A 21866-nucleotide genomic window follows, 5' to 3' on the forward strand; every position below is an offset into this window, starting at 1 on the left:
AGAGAGAGAGAGAGAGAGACACACGTCGACGTTAGACACAACGTCGCTTGGGAATTTCGTCGACGACGAGCTTTCCAGGGCTTCCGCGTTATCATCTCGAACGTATACGTCGTACCTGCCCCCCCCCCCCCCCCTCCCCCCGAACGAATCGAAGCTTTGAGGATGAGACGAGACGAGCTTTCGGTATTACCGGGTATAACGACAAATCGTATGTGTAACACAAACGCGCCGGTATATCGTTCGACTTCTTCCACGTCTCTTCATTTTTATCATTGTTATCGTTGTTGTATATAAATTTTATTTTATTTTATTTTATATTTGTTTTTGTTGTTCGTTCTGCACCTGCGAGCTAGGTGTTTCGAATCATTGTCGGAGGCGACGTAACGGAGTGACGGGAAGACGTGTGTAATACGAGTGTGCACGAGTAACGGCAACGATCGCTTCATTCCGTGCAGCGAGACTAATGTTGTTTTTATTTTATTTTTTTTTGTTTTTCTCTCTTATTTTGCTCGGATCCCCAATTCGCCGAGAATTTATCATTCATTTTGCGCCCGAGCCTTTTGTTTCGGGACTTTGAAGAGGTGGCTTTTAATTTGGAGTGAAACTATTTATGCAAATACGCTCGAACGACGGATTTAACGAAAGAATCCTGATTTCAGATAAAATAGGGTACGTCGATTATTTGTAAATCTCGTCGGTAGCGGCGGCTAAAATCCGTGGAATGAGCGTCGAACGAGAACGGTAAAATAAACGAGGACGGATTCCAATACAGGTAGGTATGTCGTGTCGGAATGCTCCGTGTCTTCGAAATCCCGCCGGTCGCGGCGCACGTATTCCGTTTTCGCGTGCGAAAGAACGAGCATTTTATATTATGTATACACGTATTTCGAAGATGAAGACCGACACGGGAGGCACGTGATGCGAGATAATCGAGTGTATACATAATTACATTGATAACGGTTTTCGTTCGTTCGTTCGACGGACGGACGGACGGACGGACGGATGGATTTTAAACGGAGCCGAGCGAGCGATCCGCAATTAATTCGAAAGGGAAGAGAGCTCGAGTGGATCAAAGTTCGGCGTCGGTCAATTAAAAAGTAAACCTGATGATCGGAACAAAACGAGTATTGGTTATCGTGCAGTGATTGGTGCTTTGTTTCGAGCGCAATGTATCAAGGACTCGGGAATTGAGTGGAGAACGGGTTCGACCGAACGAACGAGAGAATGGTAAAAGGGGAAGTAATGTAAACAGTCGCAGGTGATTCCGCGATCAGACGAGAGGCACTCGGCAGCGATTCTCGTCGTTCATTTTTTCTTATTTTTTTTTTGTTTTAAATTTTTTTATTAAAATTCACTACGGCGTAAGCTACTTACAGAATAAGACTGCAGGAGCGACGGCGGAATTTACTCACATATGATAGCGGCAAGCTTGACAGGTGCGAATCCTGGAATTTATCGAGCATACACATGACCTATAATACGTTACATTATGAATCGCGCAACAGGAACGCTTGCGAGCTTATGAAGCTCGAGGAATTTACTCCGCTGCTTTGTTCGATATGGTTATAGGTAGTTCGATATAGCGATCCTACTCTACGTGGGATGTCGAGGAGCAGCGAGGGTGGTTTATCATATCTGCACAATCACAGCTCTGTTTGAACTATTGCGTAGGCGCTCCCCCGTACTAGCCGCCTCTGAAATCGGATATCAATCTCGCGAGTGTGTACTGACAATGAAATTTACACGTACACGTATCAGTCCCTGGTATGAAAACTGCAAATATAAAATCTACGAATTATCGTGATAATCTCTATACGAACGTTACATCGTGCACTTGACATTCATTTGATTATTCTACGGTTCTGGATCGAAATTTTGTGCTCACTAAACTCGGAGGACGAGTCGATTAGTTAGATATATTTAAAAATGAATCTTTCCAGGCGGTTGCTCAACAATTAAGTAGCCCCGAATTGGGTAGCTTGACGTTAATTGGACCGCGTGGGGCGTGAGGAGGGAATACGCTTCCTTTACTTTTATTTTAAAAAAAAAAAAAAGAAAATTTCTCATCATTCGCTTTCTGTTTTCTTTTTTTTTTGTTTGTCCACTAATAGCGAAACCGTGTGCGACGGGTTTTAATAGTACAGAGATTTTAGTTTGGTAAAAAAAAAAACAATGGAGTAACGGGAAGGCAGATTTATCCGAATTTACGCGATCCAATTAGCAATTGGTATTCTCGGTCGGAAGTCAACCTTTTCTATCCCGAGGACATCGTCTCCCGAGATCTTTGATCCCGAAATCCCCGATCAAGGGAAATCCCTCCGCAAAGTCGAGGGGCGGGGGGGGTGGGGGTGGGGGGGTGATTTTAAGGAAAACGGCGCTACGCTACGGACTTTCGGGAGCGTTTTCCTTCCACGCGAGGATTGTGTTCATGTCCGTGATGCCTCGCGTGCTCCAAGGTTCCAGTGGATCCGGAGTAGATTCGGGTGATGCCGTGGCGGGTTCCGGGCCCGCAGATTTTTCCCTCCTCTTAACGGATCTGTCTACCTCCTTCGGCGCCACTCTGCAAGGGATAGCATTAAATGAGAAATCTGAAGTAACTACACAACACTTGCCGTGCGAAATACCGATTGCTATATATCCGGGCTAATCCGCAGGCTGCTGCAGGGATTATCCTGTTGGAGTAGGCTTATACGTTCGCGTCGCACGGAATTTAGCAACTTTAGTTACCTTGAAAATAATACAGCTCCCGCGTTAAACCCGCGGCGTGGAGCGATTGTTATTTAGGCGAAACCGGGTCAAAGCCGCGACGAATACATGCAACCCGTGAATCTAGACAATGGAAGTGTTGACAAGGAAATCAGTTAATATTTCAACAAGGTGTGTTCCGACGCTCCAACATCTACGCGCGCTAATTTCCAACGTCGACGCTTCCAGTCGCTTCAAGTTACTAGCGCATAGTGGCGTTAAAAAAATATTATCCCACCGTCGCTTGAAATTTCGAACGATGAGAGAAAAAAAAAAATAAGATAAATGATTTTCGCGTAAAGGAGTAAATATTGGCGATTGTATATACGTGTGTATATCCGCGTGGTTGTATACGTACGTAGAAATTTATTACGCCGAACAAAGTACGCCTGCGGTGTGCGGAAAACAAAAAGAAAAGGAACACACGTTGACCACCCCTAAAATATCGTGTACCGTCGGTGAATATATACACAACGATGCTTTAATGTTGAATAGCTCAAGCAAACACCATTCATAGATTACAATGCATTCCGACGTTTCAATTGAACTAGAAAATTCATTGATCGAGTGCATATACCGGTTCCGAGGTAAAATTATTGCTTTTGTGGCTCCCCGAACAGTTTAGGTACGTGTTTATTTTCCATCGAACGTACCTATTCTTCGCGGTCTTGACGGACCTGTGTTTGCCGGCGGCCTTTGACGTTGTCCCGTGACCGTTCGCCGCTAAGTTCGTCAAAGTTTCCGTTTTCGGCGGTGTGGAAATTTTCACCGTCTCGTTCTCACGTGAGTTGAACCGGTCCTCCGGTTCGTCCATCAAACGGCGATAGCCGGCGTTGAGGTCCGCGGAAGGGGATGAGGACGAACTGTCGTCGTCGCCGCGGTAGGAATATTTCCTACTCGATGCGAGTCTGCTGCTCGCTGATCGGATTCTTCGCAGTCGAGTTTCCGCCCCGAGAAGAGCGTTGTCTAAAAAATCGATGACCTCGTATCAAACGGCGGAATAGAGTGGACTGGAGTTATACGCGGGGGGAGGGGGGGAAAACGATAATCGGTATTATTTCAGTCGCCGGTATAACGACGGAGTTGATAGCTCCGGCTGTAGATTTCCGAACGAGTGTAGTACGTAAATGTAAGACGAGGACGGCGCGGAGGAGAGGAGAGGAGAGGAGAGTTTTTCCTTTTATAATCCGTAAAGCACCATCGAGAATGTGATTTATATGGAAAGTTTTAATTCGATACTTTCGCCGATATAATGCCGTTCCCTTCGGTAGGTACGACGACGACGACGAGTGAATCGTACGAGATTTTCGTTACGCTCGAGATACGGCCGAAGGTCGGACGAGAGAAAAAAAATATTTCACATCGCGTGTAATTCATGAGTTTTCTGGATAGCGACGATAAAATCGGGCTGATTTGGGATGAATGTAAAGGAGACGGTGAGAGGAGGCTGACTAACCTCCGTGAATGTCGTTATCGCTCGATTCGATCAAGAATTGTTTTTTGGCGGTAAAGGTCGAGGGAAGAAGCTTGGTAATTGATCGGCGTTGATGAGCGTGCTGCAATGCCGCGGCTGCGTCGCCGGCCTCCGAAATAAATTGAGCCGTTTTTGCAATGTTAAGTAAGGTCGCGTCGTCGCAGGACGGATTTTCGGCGGTGATAACGAGATCGAGTAACGGATCCGGGTTTTCCGTTACGTCGGGTAATTTTAAATTCCGAACGTCTTTATCCTCCAGCCGCACCCCAAATAGCTCGCCTGCAACTGAAGCGTAAGAAACGGTCAAATTACGCGAGAAAACTCCCACCCCTACGGTCTCAACCCTAACGGGATTCCTTATGTAACTCACGGGTTTCCGTAATAAACGGCTTTCTCTCGGAATTGGCACCGATGATTGGTTTTTTTTCAATCAATTCCGAAATCCCCGGTGCTTTTCCGGGAGCCTGTGCCGGCTTCTGGGTCACCTGCGGCTGCTGCTGGATCGGCGGCTGTGGCTGGAGGTGCGTTTTTGAAACTTTCGACGGAGCCAACGGATTGGCCGTAGTCGGTATTCCTTGGGTGGCCGTAGTTATGTCCAAATCGTGAGCGAACGCCATAACGTCAAGAGCAGCTGTCAGGGCATCACCAAAACCGCCAGTTAAGGCCGTAACTTCCGACGGCTCAACCGCGGCACTAAAAGAAAATCCGCAATTTATATTTTTCCATTTTATAACGTTCGATCGATTCCGACGGATATACGGGGGCATTGCGCGTCAAGCGGGACACTTTTTCCAAAATATTCAACGTAGAAATTCAAAATTCTCCAAAAAGCTACGAATTTGAGATCAAAAGATCGAATCAATTTTCGGAGAAATTCAGTCAAAATACGTTTGAGAAGTGTCCTGCGTTCGATTTTCAAAATACTTCATTCATCAGGTCCAAAAACGTTTTGGAAAAAGTGGCCCATCTGATCTGCGATGCTCCGTACAAGTTATACGATTCCAACGATGATACGAGCGGTATGATTCGTACCTCGGCGGAACGCGTACCGGCGTCGAAAAGGAAGTCCTTCCCCACATTATGAAACGTAGTTCTTCGCCGGTCATACCCCGTTTTCTGAGTTCGTTTATCGTCACTTTTCCGACGTGCTGTAACGCGAACGAGAAGCGCACCGATAACACGTTTAATATGAAAACTTCGGTGGACGGTCGTTTTTGTCAAGTGGACGAGAACAAGGGGGGGTGTTTCAATTACCTTCCAATTAGCGACCGCACCCTTGCGCTGTTTCGCCCTCGTCTTAGACTTGCTTTTGATAACCATAACTCCCCGTTGCTCCGAGGCGGGATTATTTGGGTCGTCACCTGGCCCGAGTTTAATGCTATACTCCTGAAGATAATTATGCGCGTCCTTCTGGGAAACAGCTCGCTCCAAGGACACGACGATCTTAGCCCACTGAAACGACGCACGGATATAGGGGATAAAATCGGGGCCGGTGTGTTCGGAATTAAATTTAGCGAATTCTGTGCGAATATAGTAGCGATTCTGTACGGAAAGCTCGATAGCCGACGATATATATGTATGTATATGTATATATATATCGCCATCAATTCGTAGCTGATTGATTGTGCAGCGATAGGGACCTGCTTCACCCATTCCTTCTCGCTCTGCTCGATGACGTGAGCGTAAGTGTTCCCCATCATGGCTATCAACATGTTCAGCAGTAGTATGGGAACGAGAACCATAAAAATGGCGAACACCGTTTTACTCAGATTTGGGTACGTCGTAAAGCTTAGCTCCGGGTACTGAAATTCATATTAAATGAAATTACGACTTTGCAGGGTAAGATAGGTGTCAATTATCTCATCAGATACCATGATCGCGCTACCCTCGAGTTGTGCGTCGTTTAACGTCTATTATAACACCGTATCTATATACCTGTCTACTTAATATATACATATATACCTATGCATATAATACGTGTGTATAGATACAATTTATGCAAAAGTTATTCACGGGTATAAATCGGCGGAGGTAAAATCCGCCCCCCCCATGCCGCCCGGTCGTTTGCGTAACGGTTAAAATACCGATATTCCAATATTTTTTCGGGAGATATATGTATAATACTTACGTTGTAGTCGCCAAGGGTAATTTGAAACAGTGCCATCCAAGTAGAAGGGTAGGAGCTATAGAGGGAGGATTTCACTCCGGGGAATCCTTTGTAAAGAAAGTAAAAGGACTGCGAGAATCCGAATAACACAACGGTGTATATCATTCCAAAAGTCAACATGTCGCCGGTTATCATGCTGTAGACCATAGTCACAAAAGGTCCGGTCAGTCGTACGGCCCTGAAAAAAAAAAATAAAAACATCGAGGAGTACAATTCGCGAATTCGATCGGAATCTCGACGTTCTCTTCGAAACATGTTGACCCAACCTTGTTCGAAATATGATTTCTTCGCTACGTGTATTTTGCTCTACCATTCGGCCGGCCCCGCGGTAGGTACGCGTCGTTATGAAAATCAAAGTCAAATATTATCAGGAATTTCACCCTCGCGTTTTTCCGGATTTACCGTCGTTTCGCCCAGACCCATTTTTTTCCCCACTTTCAAAAAAAGAACTTTTCGAATAAGATCCGACCACCTGCACCGTCATCCATTGGGCTGAGGGTCGCAACTGAAATGTCTTGCGTTGAATCTATACACACCCCCATCCATATGGATATACAGGTATACGAGATGCGTTCGCGAGGGTATCCCCTTATCACTCCCGGTAGATTTTCCAAAATACTTTAATGCCTTACCCTGCGAAGAACATAAGGAGAAACCAGGATCCGGGTACGGCCACGACGAGGATCGCGTCTTCGGCGTGTCGATTTTCGGCAAGGCGGTACGGGATGCATGCGAGAATCAACAGATTGCTCGCTAAGAATATGAATTTCGCCGGTTCGTGACTCTGCGGAAATAACGGGGTAAAGAAACGAGAATAAATAAATAAGGAACCTTTTATGGATGTTGTGAGGGCGGTTTCGTGGGCGCGCGTAACGCGTACAGAGGGATGTTCGGTCGTCGCGATCTCGTTTCGGGGAATCCCCGTTTCTTTTGCACAATTAATACGATTCAAGGCACACTCTGCCGCGATTGCAATTCCACTTTCTGAGACACCTTGTTCTCGAATCGCTTCTTTGCCTCTTCGTACGATACGTAACGTGAATTTAAACGAACTTGACGGGACGCATCGATTCCGAATTCACCTCGTGTCCCCCGGGATGGGATAACTTTTTATTTTTATTATTATTTCCCCCTCTTGTTAACAATTTTTTGTTTACGTATTTCATTCCCTTCGACTTATATACATAGGTATATATATGTATATATCTTTTCGTTACATAAGGCAGATTCCCGCGGCTCGAATTCATCTTTTATACAACACAATAGAATACCTATAACGTATAACCTTCCCGCCGCGAGGCATACCCGCCTTCAAATTATACATTCCACTTTCAAATTACGACCGCTCCCGTTCCAGATTTGGTGTCTGAACAAACTCGACTCGGACCCGCGACGGGGTGACACGTTTTCCAACGATACACGGACGATGATCAGGTAGAAACGAGTCGGCGGTGAAAGAATTTCGCGTGCAACCCGCGGGCAAACGTAACGTAGAAATTACAACGTGAGCAAAGTCCGTTGATATCGTTGTACGCTCCTGTAGCTTACACTATATTGTACGCGTTAAGCAGCGGTTACAATCGCATTGTTTAGCGGGAATAATAAGGGCGCGCGAGTTGCCTCGGCGGCGGTCGTACCAGCTGTCTGAGGAATGATAAAAGCCCGATGTTGACGACTTCGCCGCCCAATTGTATGAGGATGTAGCTAAGGACTCCGAGTACGGTCATGGCTTCCGCTATTGTTCTTGCGACGTCCGTCGGGTCCTCCGGCCAGGCGAGAAGTTCGGAATCCGCGTCGCCGGGACGAAGATAAACGGCCAATGATAACGACACCAGATGAAACACGAGGATAACCAGTCGTTTCAAGAACTGGAGCTGTTGGAACGGAGACCCGTAAGAAAGGGGGAATTGTCAATATTTATGCCAGACGTGTCTAACCGAGCGGATAACGAGCCCTCGAGCCGATCCGACGCGGATGAAGAAAATATCCGATCGAAAGAGCAACGAAACTGGAATGATAAATTCGGAGAAAATAAAAGCCGATAGGCTTCGGAGGAATTCGGACGATGTACCGTCGCTGCTCTTTCGTGAGCTTCCGCCGAGTCAATTTTATGAGGGAAGTGGATATTCGGTATCTGAAATTAACCGCGTGGGCGAATCCCCCGTACTACGGAGGAGTTCGCTTCGCATCGCGACGAAGTGTAACCGTACGCCGGAATCTAGAGCGTTGGCGACTAAATTTTTTAGCAACTATGGATTATTTCATTGTCGCCTACCGTCGCGGGAGAAACGAATGAATCGAACACTCGCGGTTCTGAGAAAATTCGCTCCGTGAAAAGCGGGGAGAGAGAGAAGAAAGAAAGAAAAGAAAAAAAAAAAAAAATAAAAGAAACATCGAAAAACTAGAGACGACAAAAAATAACAAAAAAAAAGCACTCGATTTATAAGAGGCGCGGTATTGGGAAAAATTAATCTTGTGGAATGGAAAACTCCTTCCATTGGGCGTCGGTGTACTTTCTATAGAAAAATAATATTGTATATCTATGATCAGAATAGATCTGCATCTCACGCGGGCGAAAGTCTTCCATTTTTCTTCAAGGAGCCGTTGAATAATTCCCCCGTCTAGCATGTCCAAATGTTCTTCCTTGGTTCCATTCAGTATAATAAATAGCGCCGAGTTCCAGTCTGAAAGAAAAATTTTTCTAATTTTTTACATGTATATAGTATATGATATTTTGCCTCGAAGCTCCCGGAGTCTCTGAGAACGAGGTAAATTGGATCGGAAGAAAATTTTCCATTTTTGAGAAATTGATGCAACTGATGGGGGAAAAAAGATACACAAAAAGTAAGCAGCGTAAGAGAGTGCGAGAGAGAGAGAGAGAGATAGATAGAGACGGAGAAAGAAGAGCTTTGAGTCGAGTCGATACGATGAAATTAACCTGGAGATGAAAGAATCGTTGAGGGAAGTTTTACGGCATCCTACCGAGGAAAGATACGGTCTCATGCAAATGGTATACGACGCGGTAGGGAAGCTGGAAATATCGCGATAAGCACCTAGCTTATTTTACGACTAGTACAGTTCAAGACTTTTCGTATACGGATAACAATGCCATTCCTCGAGATAATTAAATTAATTATTACCCTCCGAGTATCTTCTATCTCCACGGTGGTTATGACTGTACGTACCTACACCCGACGTACGTACGTCTACGTACGTGATAACGTCGAACGTCACGGTAATATCGCTCCGTTAGCTTCGAAAGTTTCGCCTTTGCTAGCCGTGTAACGCAAGTATGTAATGTAACAAAGCACCCTACAATTACAGTAATACATTTCGAAATGGTCTCGGCTTTATTCGTTTTTAGATTGAACTCAAACGAGCGGGGGGATGGCGCATGTTCTACTTCGCTCTGTACGTGAACCTGCAAGCCGAGTATAATTGGCCACACTTAATTAGTGCAACGTTATCCGATTAACGAGTGGATTACACTGAATAGATTTATACGCCTGGCAACCGTTTCATCATCCGCGAATAACGTTACGAGTAACGTCGTTTCAACGGGGAGCGAATCTCGTCTAGGAATTAGCGATGATTGTTCGTTTTTTTTTTTTCTGTTTTTTTTTTTTTTTCTCTTTTCTCTTCGTTGCCGTACAAGCGATTCCTCTATTCCCCGAATGATTATCAAGCGGGGTGGGTGTTACGCAACGCGCGACCCGTTCGTTTTTCCTGCAGGGTCTTCGGGGAACCGGCTGGAAATCGTTCGAGGACGCTTCGAGTGTCGTTTCGCCTTGTGTGTCCGATGTCAATTTCTTTAGGGAAAAAGTAGAAAATTTTCGTACAAAACTTAGCGATCGCGGTTGTGTACACGAAAATAAAAAAGCTGAAAAGCACCGACGAGTTAAGTGGTACGGTTAGCAAGAGCCACTGGAATAGAGATTTTGCACTTTAGATTATTGATTTTCGGGGCGATTGCCGTACGACTTGCGCCCTTCTTGCTCCCGGTGTGAAGTGTATATATAGCGCGTTGGCCGAAGCAGGCAAGGGACACGTGGGCGGGGAGGCTTTGATATATTACGGAGCATAAAGGGATCTAACGAAATTGACATTTTCAGCCTTACGTTATTTATTATCCGGCTTTTCCGCAATGTAGGCCAAAATTCTCGGACGATTTACCTTTTTAAAAAGACGTGACGACTTTCGTCGCCGGGGGTGTAATAAAACCGATGTGAATAATACCGCGGTCCGCGACCGGACCCGTAAGCCTTCCGCCCGCGTCGCTCGTAAGTCGACCGATTAAGAGGAAGAGAATAGCCGAAAAAATCCGCGTCGAACCCCGACGCTCGTACACGCATGTATATGTATATATGTATATATCCGTTTCAGCCGTCCCCACCGCTCTATAATCAAACCACCTTTTACAATAAACAAAAACACGCGGACTCGTATATGAATCCCGTTCCGCTTATTACCGAACCATTCATACGGGGGCGCGCGCGCACGTGAAAACCGCACAACATTCGAGAGCCTTTGTCCACTCTCGAAAACGACAAAACCAGAGACTCGAATTGAACCGACCGGTCCGACTGGCCCGACCCCCGTTGTAATTACTTCACCCCCCCCAACCCCCATCCCCCCTCTCTATTTCCACACGTGCGTCGAGTAGGTGCAGGGAAAATTGGTTGTGAGCTCGAAACAATCCTCGTCATTGAACGTACTTGTTCGGCCGTCGGGTAACAGGGTGTCCAGCGCGTTGAGTGGGTAGGCGGAGCACGTGATGTTGCTGTAGCGCCAGAATTCCTTCGCCGAGAGCTCCAGCATTTCTCTGAAGACTTCGGCGCGCCCCAGCTGGCAAGCGAGGGTCAGGGGCGTCAGTCCAGCGGAATTGGCGATCCCGTTGCGAGCCGGCAGTTTGGGGTGCCTCAGCGCGTAACCGAACATGTCCTGGAAGATGACGTTGCCCGGAATGATTTCCGTGCGCGCGACCGTTTACGCCGCTTGGACTCCGCGTAGGGGTACGGGGAGGGCCGAGGTATTATTCTACTTGACTGAGAGCAATCGGGGCCGAGAATTGGTCGGCCTCTGCGCTAGAGATCTACGAGACAACGCCGGCCGGCGTGTTCTCTTGATTAAGTCTCGCACGTGACCAAAACGGTACGGCACCCTACCTCCCCCACCCCCACCCCCCGAAGGAGCCCTTCGAACGTCGTAAACTATGAAACAGCTGCAGCCGCCGTTCTTGGATATCAAAAAGCCACCGGTATATATACACACGTACACCTGTACCGTATACGTGTGTATGTATACTTGTACGTACGTACGTAACTTGCACGACGACGTGTACTTGACTCGGTTGTATAACGTGTGTATCGTACGTATATCGGATGCATCCGCCGATACCCTCCGCCAGCTCTGACGTCGGCCTTTTTCCACGTTATACCCGCGGCGACGGCGGATTAATAAATAAATATCGATTGACGTGAAAATGTGGCGCTAGCGAAAACCTCCAGACTCCGGTACAGTCGCCGTATTACACACACCCCCTCCCTCCCCCCTCCCCCCCTCTCTACATACAATTACGTGCATGCTAAATCTGTATTGTGTTCGCCCAGGTATGGGTATGAGCGTTATACTGTCATGTAAAATGTACATAATATTACACGTAGCTCGACACACACGCGAGAAACTACCGCTCCGGCGGCGTAGTACGAGAGTGGGGTCGATTGTGTGTCGTTTGGTTGTACGGGAACCGGGAGATAGGAGAGGAATTTTTCCCGAGCTCAAATTGCACCGGTGGAATAATATTTTTGTTGGAAATATTTTCGAGCTAAGAATCCGGTGCAACGGAAGATCGGTTGTCTCCCCGTTGTTTCGCGTTGTCCCCGTCCAATTACGAAAAATATCGCGATCGAAAATGTTGCGCGGTTGCCCCTTTAATCACCGCAACGTGTCCGCCACGGGGCATAAGAGAGATTTGAAAAATGTTATCCGACGGAGGAAATCCGCCCATTGGCTTTGCCGGGATCTAGTCGCGACGTTCGCTCGCAACTTTTGCAGCGGTTGGAGGGAAAAATTAATCTTCCCCTAGTTACGCGACGTCTTCGGATTGAAGAAGATTTCCGAGAAAGTAATCGTCGGATTCGCTTAGCGAAACGCGTGGGGATATTCAAATCGTTTCATTCGCATAAAATACGGAAAAGCTCTCGTATGAACGGACGTGAACGGCGAGGCGTCGTTTCGTCGGAGGTAGGGCTATCCGATACGCGTATCATTGCAGTTACATACGCACCAATTTGTCGCATACGACAACCATGTGCAAAATCATATTTCCGAAGGAGTCCCGTTCGTCGGGATGAGCGCCGGAGTCCAACAGTAGATTATAGACGCTCTCGTTGGCGCAACACGCCGCCCAGGCAAGGGGATACTCCCCGAGGTAGGCGAGACCTTCGTAGTCGGTAGTCCTCGCGGGATTCATCCGCTGCTGATCCCTGGGTAGGAAAAAGCTTCCGGTCGCTCTCTGCGAGACGGTGGCACCGGCCTCCACCAGGTCTTGGACGAGCTCGTTGTTGTTGTAGGCGATGGCCAGATGAAGAGCGCTGGCTCCGAGGTACTCCTCGCCCTCGACGACGTCGATGGCCAGCTTGGGGAAACACTTGAGGAGGATGCGCGCGATCCTGGTGTGCACTCTGGTGTCGCATATAATGAGGACGTGGAGCAGGGTCTCCCCGAGGGAGCCGCGGTACTGCATTTGCCAGCAGGCGTCGTGGTCCTTCCATTGAGCGAGGGGATCAAATCTGGATAACGAAGCTTCAATTGGCAGAACGACTTCCTCGAGGTCCCGGAATTTCCACCTCAGATACTCCGCCCTGTTGATCACCTGGCCCTTACCGTCGGCGTACATCAGCACGCTGAATTGTTCCCTCACAACCTTCTCGACCTCCACCTGACCACCGGCGTTGTATGCCTCGATCAACTCGCCGCCCTTCTTGTAGTTGGCCAAACGGTAGAGGAGACACTGATCCTGGTTACTCGCCTGGCTGATGACCCGGTCGAGGATCGACCCGGCGTTGACCTGGCTCTCGCGCCCTCGACAGGAACACAAACCACCCATTCAAACATTCTTATCGAGGTCCTCGGTTGTTTCTCGCTTTCACCGATTTAACTGCAGATTTAACAATCGTCGCGAACCGCGAATGAGGATCGTCATTTTTTTTTTTTTCTCTTTCCCCGCTTCTTTCGCGCACCTCTTTTCGAAGCACCGAGCTAAACCGAATGCCGGAAAGTAGGCGGAGGAAACCTTATCGAGGACCTTTAACGAGGAAAACCGAGCCTCGGACAATCCATAAACGGTACCTGGTGCCGGCAGGTACCACGGGGTCACCGGGTAACCCGGGTTTCCAACGATCGCCCTTAATTTTTTGACCGCGTCAATTTACATCCCGCGCGCTCCGGATATAATCCGGAGTTTTATTGACCGCAACGAGTTTCGTACGCGAACGCGTTTAACGATTATCGAGTTCGCCTTTGAAGTTATATTATTACGCGTACGTCCGAAAAGCTCACCGCCTGTCGTGGGATCGAGCCGGTGGCCGGTTGGCGAGGGCCAAAACCAAAAGTGAGAAAAAATTTTCCTTCCACGCTATTCGAAGGCGGAAAAAACGATACCGATAACATTTTGCGAAAATCCGTATAGCATTGTAGCGAGGCGCGATGTCGACTACGTGCAGCCGACCTGGAAGGAAGAACTTCCACGAGAATTCATATCGAACGTTGCCCTTGGTAACCCGTAAACAAGCCGATATTGGAATTCGTAGCTACGGGCTGTCCGTCTACGGAATGCAACGAATAAACACCCTCACCCTTTTATCACCCCGACGTGAATTTTCCTAATGAAAATTTCCAACGCTGTACATCGATAGCCATTTTTTTTTTATCGCCGTCGATCGATCGAGGCCCCTTTCGCAGACACTCGTAATAATTGTTATACCTCCGACATTCGGCACCACCTGCGCACCGGCTACTCCAAACTACTTTTCCATCGGACATATATTCTCGCGTTACTCACAAATTTTTCCGAGATCTATAATTCTCCTTTATAGGTTTTCGAGACACCTTAACGCCCGCTCCCACATATCAGCTCCCTCCCCGACAAATAACCTGCGTTATCGTAAATTTCGCCAACAATTTTTACCTTGTTAACAATGATAACGTCCGCCATTTTCGACTCCATCAACGCGGACGAGAGGGAGGAATTCAAGCTCAGGCTTAGTTCAGACTGTTTACCGAGTCGCTTCGCACACAGGTAGGTGGGTGGGTAGGTATTCGCACACAATTATCCCTGAGATAATGAAAGCCCTGAAATAATAATACACGTGAATAATTAAGTTGGAAATATAATTACCCCCTTCCGCAAATAATTCAAGTCAGAAACGGGCGGCCCGTTGTATTCCTTCGGATTTTCAACCACCACCCGCCACGATGTTATATTTTTAACCCCGTCGCGGATTTCGACCTTACGAGGTACTCGATGAGGTCGCATCGTCGAACCGAAATCTCAACTGTCGACTTCCGCATCCGTGCGATTTTCCGGTTGAACAAAAAAAAATAGCCAACGACAACTTGTTCGAATCATTTTCATATTTCTTGGGACGAGAAAAGAGATGCGACGACATCGGACGAGAGACACCGTCTGAAATATATTCGATAATCGGCGGGCGATTATGCAAATTTAAACATTGGAAATACTTTCTCGAGTTGTAGATAATCGTCTATAGAGTTTGGAGTGGGGTGATATAATAATTATCGATAGTTAGGGGGGAAGGGGGGTGGGGGAGATGAGGCAATTTAAATGATATAGTCGCATTGTTTTGTTGACGACAAAAGTTGATAACCGAGAATAAGAGGCGGAAGAAGAAGAAGAAGAAGCGGCACTTATCTCCTTAGATAAATATCTATAGCGTTTTCCTTCGTTCTAAAGACCGCCTCTCCGTCTCTTCTAATTGTCTGTAATCTCGACTATACGTGTATATATACGTATACAGTAGCCACTCAGCTAAGGGACTGAATTCAATCAAGCTCAACTTCGTAAAATCGGATTCGAACAAAAGTGAGCGTAACAATTGCGGCCGTTCAACAAATTATACCTCTAACTACACGTAATTACGTGAATATATATATATATCGTACGATGTATACGTTCAATACGAAGGACGAAAGCGTGCCGCTGATTTTGGAAATTTCATACAGTTTTCGCAGCGAAACTTCGCGCGTGTGTGTGTGTATAATACAAACTGTTGGAAAACGCATCGCGTGTAGTACGTCAAGCTGTCAACGGGTGTCGTTCAGTTTTCCAAAAATTTATCTGCATAAATATAACGCGTATCGGTGAATATTGCATTTGACATCATATCGAGTACAGCGACGTACCGTATAATTCGATTGTTATACGGGATTTGCCATTATTTATTACACACCGCCGTCAAACGAACTCGATAATTATTCCATATAATAACATCAAAAAATAACAAAACTATTATCACCGCGGTTATAACACTTTGCGAAACCCCATAAATCACATCCCTCCTAAACCCTCCGTTATACCGCAGCGATCGGAGAATTGATATGAATATTCCTGGAGAAGTACAAACAATTTCGAAAAAACCAAAAACAAAAAACAAGAGAAAAAAAAAAAAACATAAACAAGAAGAAAGAAAAAAAAAGCATTTTTCCTCTTCCCCTCGGTAACATCCACGGTACACAGAACGCAAATGCATAATATATACCTACTCGTTTCTTATCGGTATAACGTGATCCTGCAGCGAGTATACGCTCGGATGTAAGTATGATATTTTGAAAGCGGTATACACACGCCGGCTATATACCTACCGAAGTTGTTTGCATAATCGAAGTTGTATGCGACATCCCCGGTAAGAAGGCTTTTCCTGGCTGCTTGGTTTGTAAATTTTATAAACTTTACAAACGACAGAGCTACCTCGGCGGTAAAGTGGTGTCCGCGTAATCTGCCGCGATACGTATACGTATACGTATATACAATACCGACACGTGTGCACATCGGGACGAGTATCGTAGTCCGCCGCGGCGGAGAGCAAAGTGCATGATTTTTCAGTCTCCCTATTTCTACTGTTTTTTTTAATTTATTTATTACAATTTTCGCATCGCTTCGGACCGCCAGGCGTAAAGACGATATTTACCCGCGACGCCGTACCTGTTATACCTACTCACATCGGTTCGAAAGGAGCGGTGAGGAAAAAAAAAAATCGCGTCTAGCCTCGGAGTTGTGTACGACGCCATTGTCGGACGTAATACGCGTTATCTAAATAAGACGTGGGGTACAATTTCCGCTTCGTAATACACCGATCTTGGCGTCAATATTCATCGCGGTGTGTCAGACCAGCGCCAAATGAATAGTACGAACTTCGCATATGGATTAACTAATTGCGAAGCTGAGTACCGAGCTGACTCGCGAGGCGGGGATGCCAAAACGCCGACTCAAGTGGTCGAGGAACGTGCGTTGCATATCTATTCCCGGATGAGTGGTTCTTTGTCGCCTGGGTGCAGGTGGCTTTACCTGTACACATTTTAAACTGCTTTCCCAGTCTCCCCCCCCCCCCCCCCCCCCACCCTGTTGTCTTACTCGGACGCCTTCGATTCGCGTTACAGGTAGAGCCTCGACGTACTCGACGCGCGTCCAGTCCCGAGGGATACGCGGGAATAGACAAGAGAGCGCGGCGATGGAAAAGAAGAAAAAAGGAACCGAGGGAGAGGAGAGGAACAAGTATTACGGGAAGTCGCCTCCTCGTATTATCCGGTCTCGCAGGTGCGGCGAACCGGTAGAACGGAGTCCGCGAGACCGCGAGGCCTCGCGATGCCGGGACACCAGGTGAGGTATTTGAAAAATTCGAACGGGGGTGGGGGAGGGGGGCTCGAGTTCGCGCGAACACTCGTAACTTTGGATCGTTGACCGCTTTGATGCGTCGCGAGCTGGACCCCGCGCGTTTCGCGGTATTCGTGCGTTTGATGTTACGCCAAACCCGATAGCTACTCGATCCCGTACGGAGCAGAGGGATCGCTCGCTGCCGCTATACCTTACCTTCCGTACGCCGCGAATACCTTTCAGGCGAAATCAATCGAAGGTATAGAGTGAGTATAACGATATCAACTCAACTTTCGTTTATAGAGTTCCGCGAAGCGATTTCATCGAAAAGCTCTATTGTCTTTTTTTTTTTTTTTTCTTCTATTCTTTATTTCTTTTCTTTCGGAAAAAACAAAAGACCCCCGTACACGTACCGCGTCACTCCTGCTCGGGGATGCCTGTAGGTATATACGTATACGTATATCGAATTCGATGAAAATTTCCAGATTTTAATTGGGCCAATAAGGCGTACTAATTATAACAGGGAATCATACCGAACACACGATGCCTTCGTCAATACCGCACAACGCACCGAGAAAATTGTTGGAATCAACATAATTATTTTAATCACCTTCATCATTAGTCGATTCCTGGGTTAGACGCGTCGTGCATCTGTTGTCTACAATTTCGTATAACGTGTTATTGCTTCGAATTCGTGGTAAATCGTTACGAATCGAGTCACATGTGACCAGAGTATTTTTATAGATATCGCGGGTTATCTCAATGTTCTTAGAATCCTATCGTTGTATATGCAAATATATACATTACACATACATAAGCCACAGATCCATGTTATACGCATACGAATATACAATACATACGACACGTCGTGTAATTGCGTCGATGGCGAAGGTTGTAGAATTTTCTGTATGAATCGAGTGGTGATCGTTCCTCTGGAGTCGAGCTAAACTCGAGACTAGCGATAACGTGGAATAATAAATAAAATATAAGCGGAAAAAGAATGAAGAAAAAGATAAAATGAAAATAAAAAAAAAAAAAAAGAAGGGATCGGAACCGCTCGTTCCGACCGATGCTCGCTTAAACTTTGAACTCGAACTGCTCGACGTTTTGGATTATTTGGCGAACACGGGTGCACGGATTTTCTACGTATACGCTTTTGAAATTAAAATATAATGAAAAATTAATTACCCTTCAACAAAGACGCTAACTACGCTAACGAATTCAGTTAGGCCGAAACTTTCTCCCCGTTAAAGTACAAGGTATTCGATAAATAAAAAACGAAAATCAAATTAAAATAACAAAAATTTCAGCACGGTGTACCGTGTTCCAAACTTAGGGAATTTCGCGTCAGATTTCCATATCGGATTAATGGAAATTCGAAATTTTTCGGGAGCGAATCGAATACTCTTCTCCCGATAGTCTACACAAACGAATGGCTCTGTAAGTAATCATTAGAGTGTAGTAAACGACGAGGACGTATAGATTTATCGGGTAACGAGATTAGGATTTCGGTCTCGCCCCGTTGATTTATCGAACTGCAGCGGCGTGTGACCGTAATGAAAATGGCCGAGGCGCGGATTCGTAAATTACGATTCAAGGAGCACGCGGAAATATGATACAAGGTATCCGCGGTTCAAATGAAAATAGATCCGGCAGGTATTATAATGGTAAAATTGAATCGTCGAGGAGACCCTACTTATTATACCAACCTCAGTCAGCCGCGCGGAGCCAGACCGACGTACCCCCTCCCCCCCCCCCACCCCAAGACGTTAGGGGTAGACCGTACTTACTTCTGTCCCGTTGTCAAAACTTATTGCGAGGCTTTAACCGGCTACGTACCTATCCGCACTTAGATTTCAGCACACGAACTTGTTGTGCCATAATTGAATCAGCTCTATACGTATACGTATATATAAAGTTTGAAATTCACCGATGTATAGCGAATAAATTATCCAACATGCGGTGGCTGCACGTGCGACGCGGTACAGTCGCGCTACCGGTAGTCCGAAGATATCCTTTCCCGGTCTCAAATTTTCATCGGTTATTCGATTCACCGTCGATAAATATTAGTCGAATCGCTTCGAACGATGATTGCCGCGGAACCGCGGTCATCGGGGTGTGGAAAAAAAAAAAAAAAAAAAAAGTCATCGGCGTTTACAGATTTACGATAATTGTGAAAACATATCGAATAACAAAATTGTTGTTATCTTACACCCGCAGCCACGGGATACAATATTGGGTCTAACGTTACCTCGCTCGTCTTATGTATTTATCGTCGGGGATAATCTTACATTTTATCGGCGTAAAAGCGCGTAATATTAGCTTCTCAACGTCGCGCTTTTCTCGGATGAAATATGAAGGGAAAAAGAAGAAAAAAAAAATAAAATAATCGACACGTACACCGACGTGTATATAAGGTAGTTTTATACTCGAAGAAGCCTCCGCGGCCACTCGCCCCGAGTAAATATGACTCTCCTACCCCCCCCCCCCCCCCCCCCCCCCCCCCCCCCTTCGAGTTCGACGTTAAAATTGAGTTGCGCGTCACGTGTCCCTCCCAACTCCTAACTCAAGGATCATTTCCCCTTGATAACTTGACTCGAGACTTAATTTTACGACTCGCGATATCGCGTGTTTAAGAGCCCTGCGAAAGTAACGAAGCATCTTTTTAAGAACGCACGTAACGCGTAACCGACTCGGTAACCTTTCAATTAGGTTCGCCTAGCGCATCGGCCTCTGCTCGAACCGTTCCGTGCCACCGAGGGGGGGAAACGAGGGTGGAGGTCGCGCCGGTTCCGCTCTCCTCTTCTCCCCCCCCCCCCCCGCCCCTCATTATTTCCTCTCACCCGGATTAAAGACCCAGCGATTATTCCGGTCACTTCGTTAGGCGAAAAGAAAGAGCGAAAGAAGCGGAGAGGATCGCAGATTCCGCACGGCTAGCGACCGACACGTAATACCTGCGCAGCCATGAATATTGCGCTCGGCGATTTTTCGCCGTTCCTTTTTTTTTTCCGCCGGCGATTTCTAGCCGCGGCGGCCACGGGGATATATTGCAAAACTGAGGTAATGTCCGTCTGTACGGTTATATATATAGCTGTCGGCGAAAGGACTCGCGGAGGGGTTCAGCCCACAAGGCCCAACGGAGCACAACGGTCCCCCGGATTCTTTCTACCAGATGTTTCTAACGCGGACAACGCCGCTATACGCTGCAATATGGCGAATATTCGGAGCGGCGAACGCGACGGAGGAGACGCTGAAAAAAATTGAAGCGAACGAGAAAAGGAAAAAAAGAGGAAAAATATTACAGCGATACTCGATAACAATGGAAAAGGGCAATAAAAAAGCACTTTCACGCACTCCCGAATTGTTTATACTAACAATGAAAATTTGGACAGCGTTATAAATACGTATATACGTATATACAGGGTGATTCGTTTCGTTCGCCCCGGGGCAGCGTGTTACAAATAGCCGAGGATATGAGAATTGAAATTGAAAAAAAATATGTACATGGAAACGGAATAATAAGCAAATAATTCAGCTCGTGTAAAACGAGATCTTCCCATGTAGAATACTATATATATATATATACACGTTTGATGACCGTGACCTTGGTTACCCGTGGAGATGGATTGTAACCTTGGTTTTCAAAAGTTGCAGGAATAAATTACGTTCCATCGGAATACGCGAACACAGCAAAACGGCTCACTCGAGCAGAGGTATACATTTTCTGCTCACCAGCTTGTGCGTTGTATGTAATTTCAGATTACGGGAAAATACGTACGAGTGTAACGTATGTAGCGTATAATCCGAAAGAAACAAGATCGACCTTCGCCCGACCTTCGCGACGCTTTTTGGACTGGATTTTACAATGTAGCGCGAACTTCTTTTCACCTTGAGAATCCTTGTAAGTTTGGTCTTAAATATACTATATATTTATATGTATTCCGGTATCTTCCAGACGTACGACGATATCCGTCCGTAACAGAGGGGATTAAAATGAATCACCCTGTTGGCGCGATAGACGGCATTGCCAAAATCAGAGATGAGAGTTTGTTGGTAATTGGTTTTCAGCAACGATTCGTCGGATGTCAGTTGTAAATAGGTAGAACCGCGTTTCGCTTCCTGTTTATAATACACGTAGCTACGCGTATACCTATACATACGCTACGAAAATTCAGCACATCATACGCGTAAGCACAGGTATTATATAGAGGTATATTCCCACTAGGTACGCGTACATACGTAAATACATATCACCGAGAATACACAGGTACAGGTAAAGCCAACTAATTACGCGTCGTGTACGAGGCGCCTTACACTACGTGACAAATAATTCCTGGAATGAATTAACTGCGCTCGTTCGTTTTTCATGAATCATAAAACGGGGAAGCGAGCTTAACATTAATCAGCGCCGGGGGAGGGGAGGATCGCAAGGTCGCCCCAAGAATTTACTGGAACATCTTCTCGAACAAAAATAACGAACGTTACGTTCCCATGTACGCGCGGTACCAACCTCGCCTCGTATCGGTTCTTGCTCTCAAAAAAAACACGACGTGCATCGTGACCCCCGCGTGACCGACGCCGTCGTGCGG

General features: G+C 46.5%; 1 protein-coding gene across 6 annotated transcripts; it reads right to left on the reverse strand.

Annotated features, from left to right (window-relative positions):
* Positions 1–1310: 1310 nt before the first annotated feature.
* Positions 1311–21584, reverse strand: LOC105692131. 6 transcript variants are annotated; one of them, XM_012411146.3, is made up of 13 exons: positions 12673–14553; positions 11102–11327; positions 8955–9070; positions 8024–8260; positions 7019–7170; positions 6348–6564; positions 5860–6021; positions 5474–5671; positions 5252–5367; positions 4590–4912; positions 4202–4504; positions 3399–3711; positions 1311–2560 (listed from the first exon to the last, which is right to left on the reverse strand). In XM_012411146.3, the coding sequence occupies exons 1-13, from the start codon at positions 13492–13494 to the stop codon at positions 2383–2385; spliced, it is 3363 nt and encodes a 1120-aa protein (XP_012266569.2). In that variant the 5' UTR covers positions 13495–14553; the 3' UTR covers positions 1311–2382. The 6 variants fall into 6 exon arrangements, with proteins under 6 accessions (XP_012266569.2, XP_048506570.1, XP_048506569.1 ...); XM_048650613.1 differs by lacking the exon at positions 5252–5367 and adding an exon at positions 21517–21584 and having other exon boundaries at positions 5474–6021; positions 12673–13545; XM_048650612.1 differs by lacking the exon at positions 5252–5367 and adding an exon at positions 20232–20846 and having other exon boundaries at positions 5474–6021; positions 12673–13545.
* Between the last annotated feature and the right edge of the window lie 282 nt (positions 21585–21866).

The sequence above is a fragment of the Athalia rosae genome, chromosome 2, assembly GCF_917208135.1.
Source record: "Athalia rosae chromosome 2, iyAthRosa1.1, whole genome shotgun sequence".
Taxonomy (NCBI): Eukaryota; Metazoa; Arthropoda; class Insecta; order Hymenoptera; family Athaliidae; genus Athalia; species Athalia rosae.

Coding starts and splice junctions, on each gene's coding strand:
- LOC105692131 (XM_048650613.1), bottom strand. CDS start 13,494: ATGGGTGGTTTGTGTTCCTGTCGAGGGCGCGAGAGCCAGGTCAACGCC. Junction 9,071..11,101: donor GTTACCCGACGGCCGAACAA/GTACGTTCAATG, acceptor TTTTTCTTTCAG/ACTGGAACTCGGCGCTATTT. Junction 4,913..5,473: donor GTGCGGTCGCTAATTGGAAG/GTAATTGAAACA, acceptor ATTTTCTTTTAG/TGCCGCGGTTGAGCCGTCGG.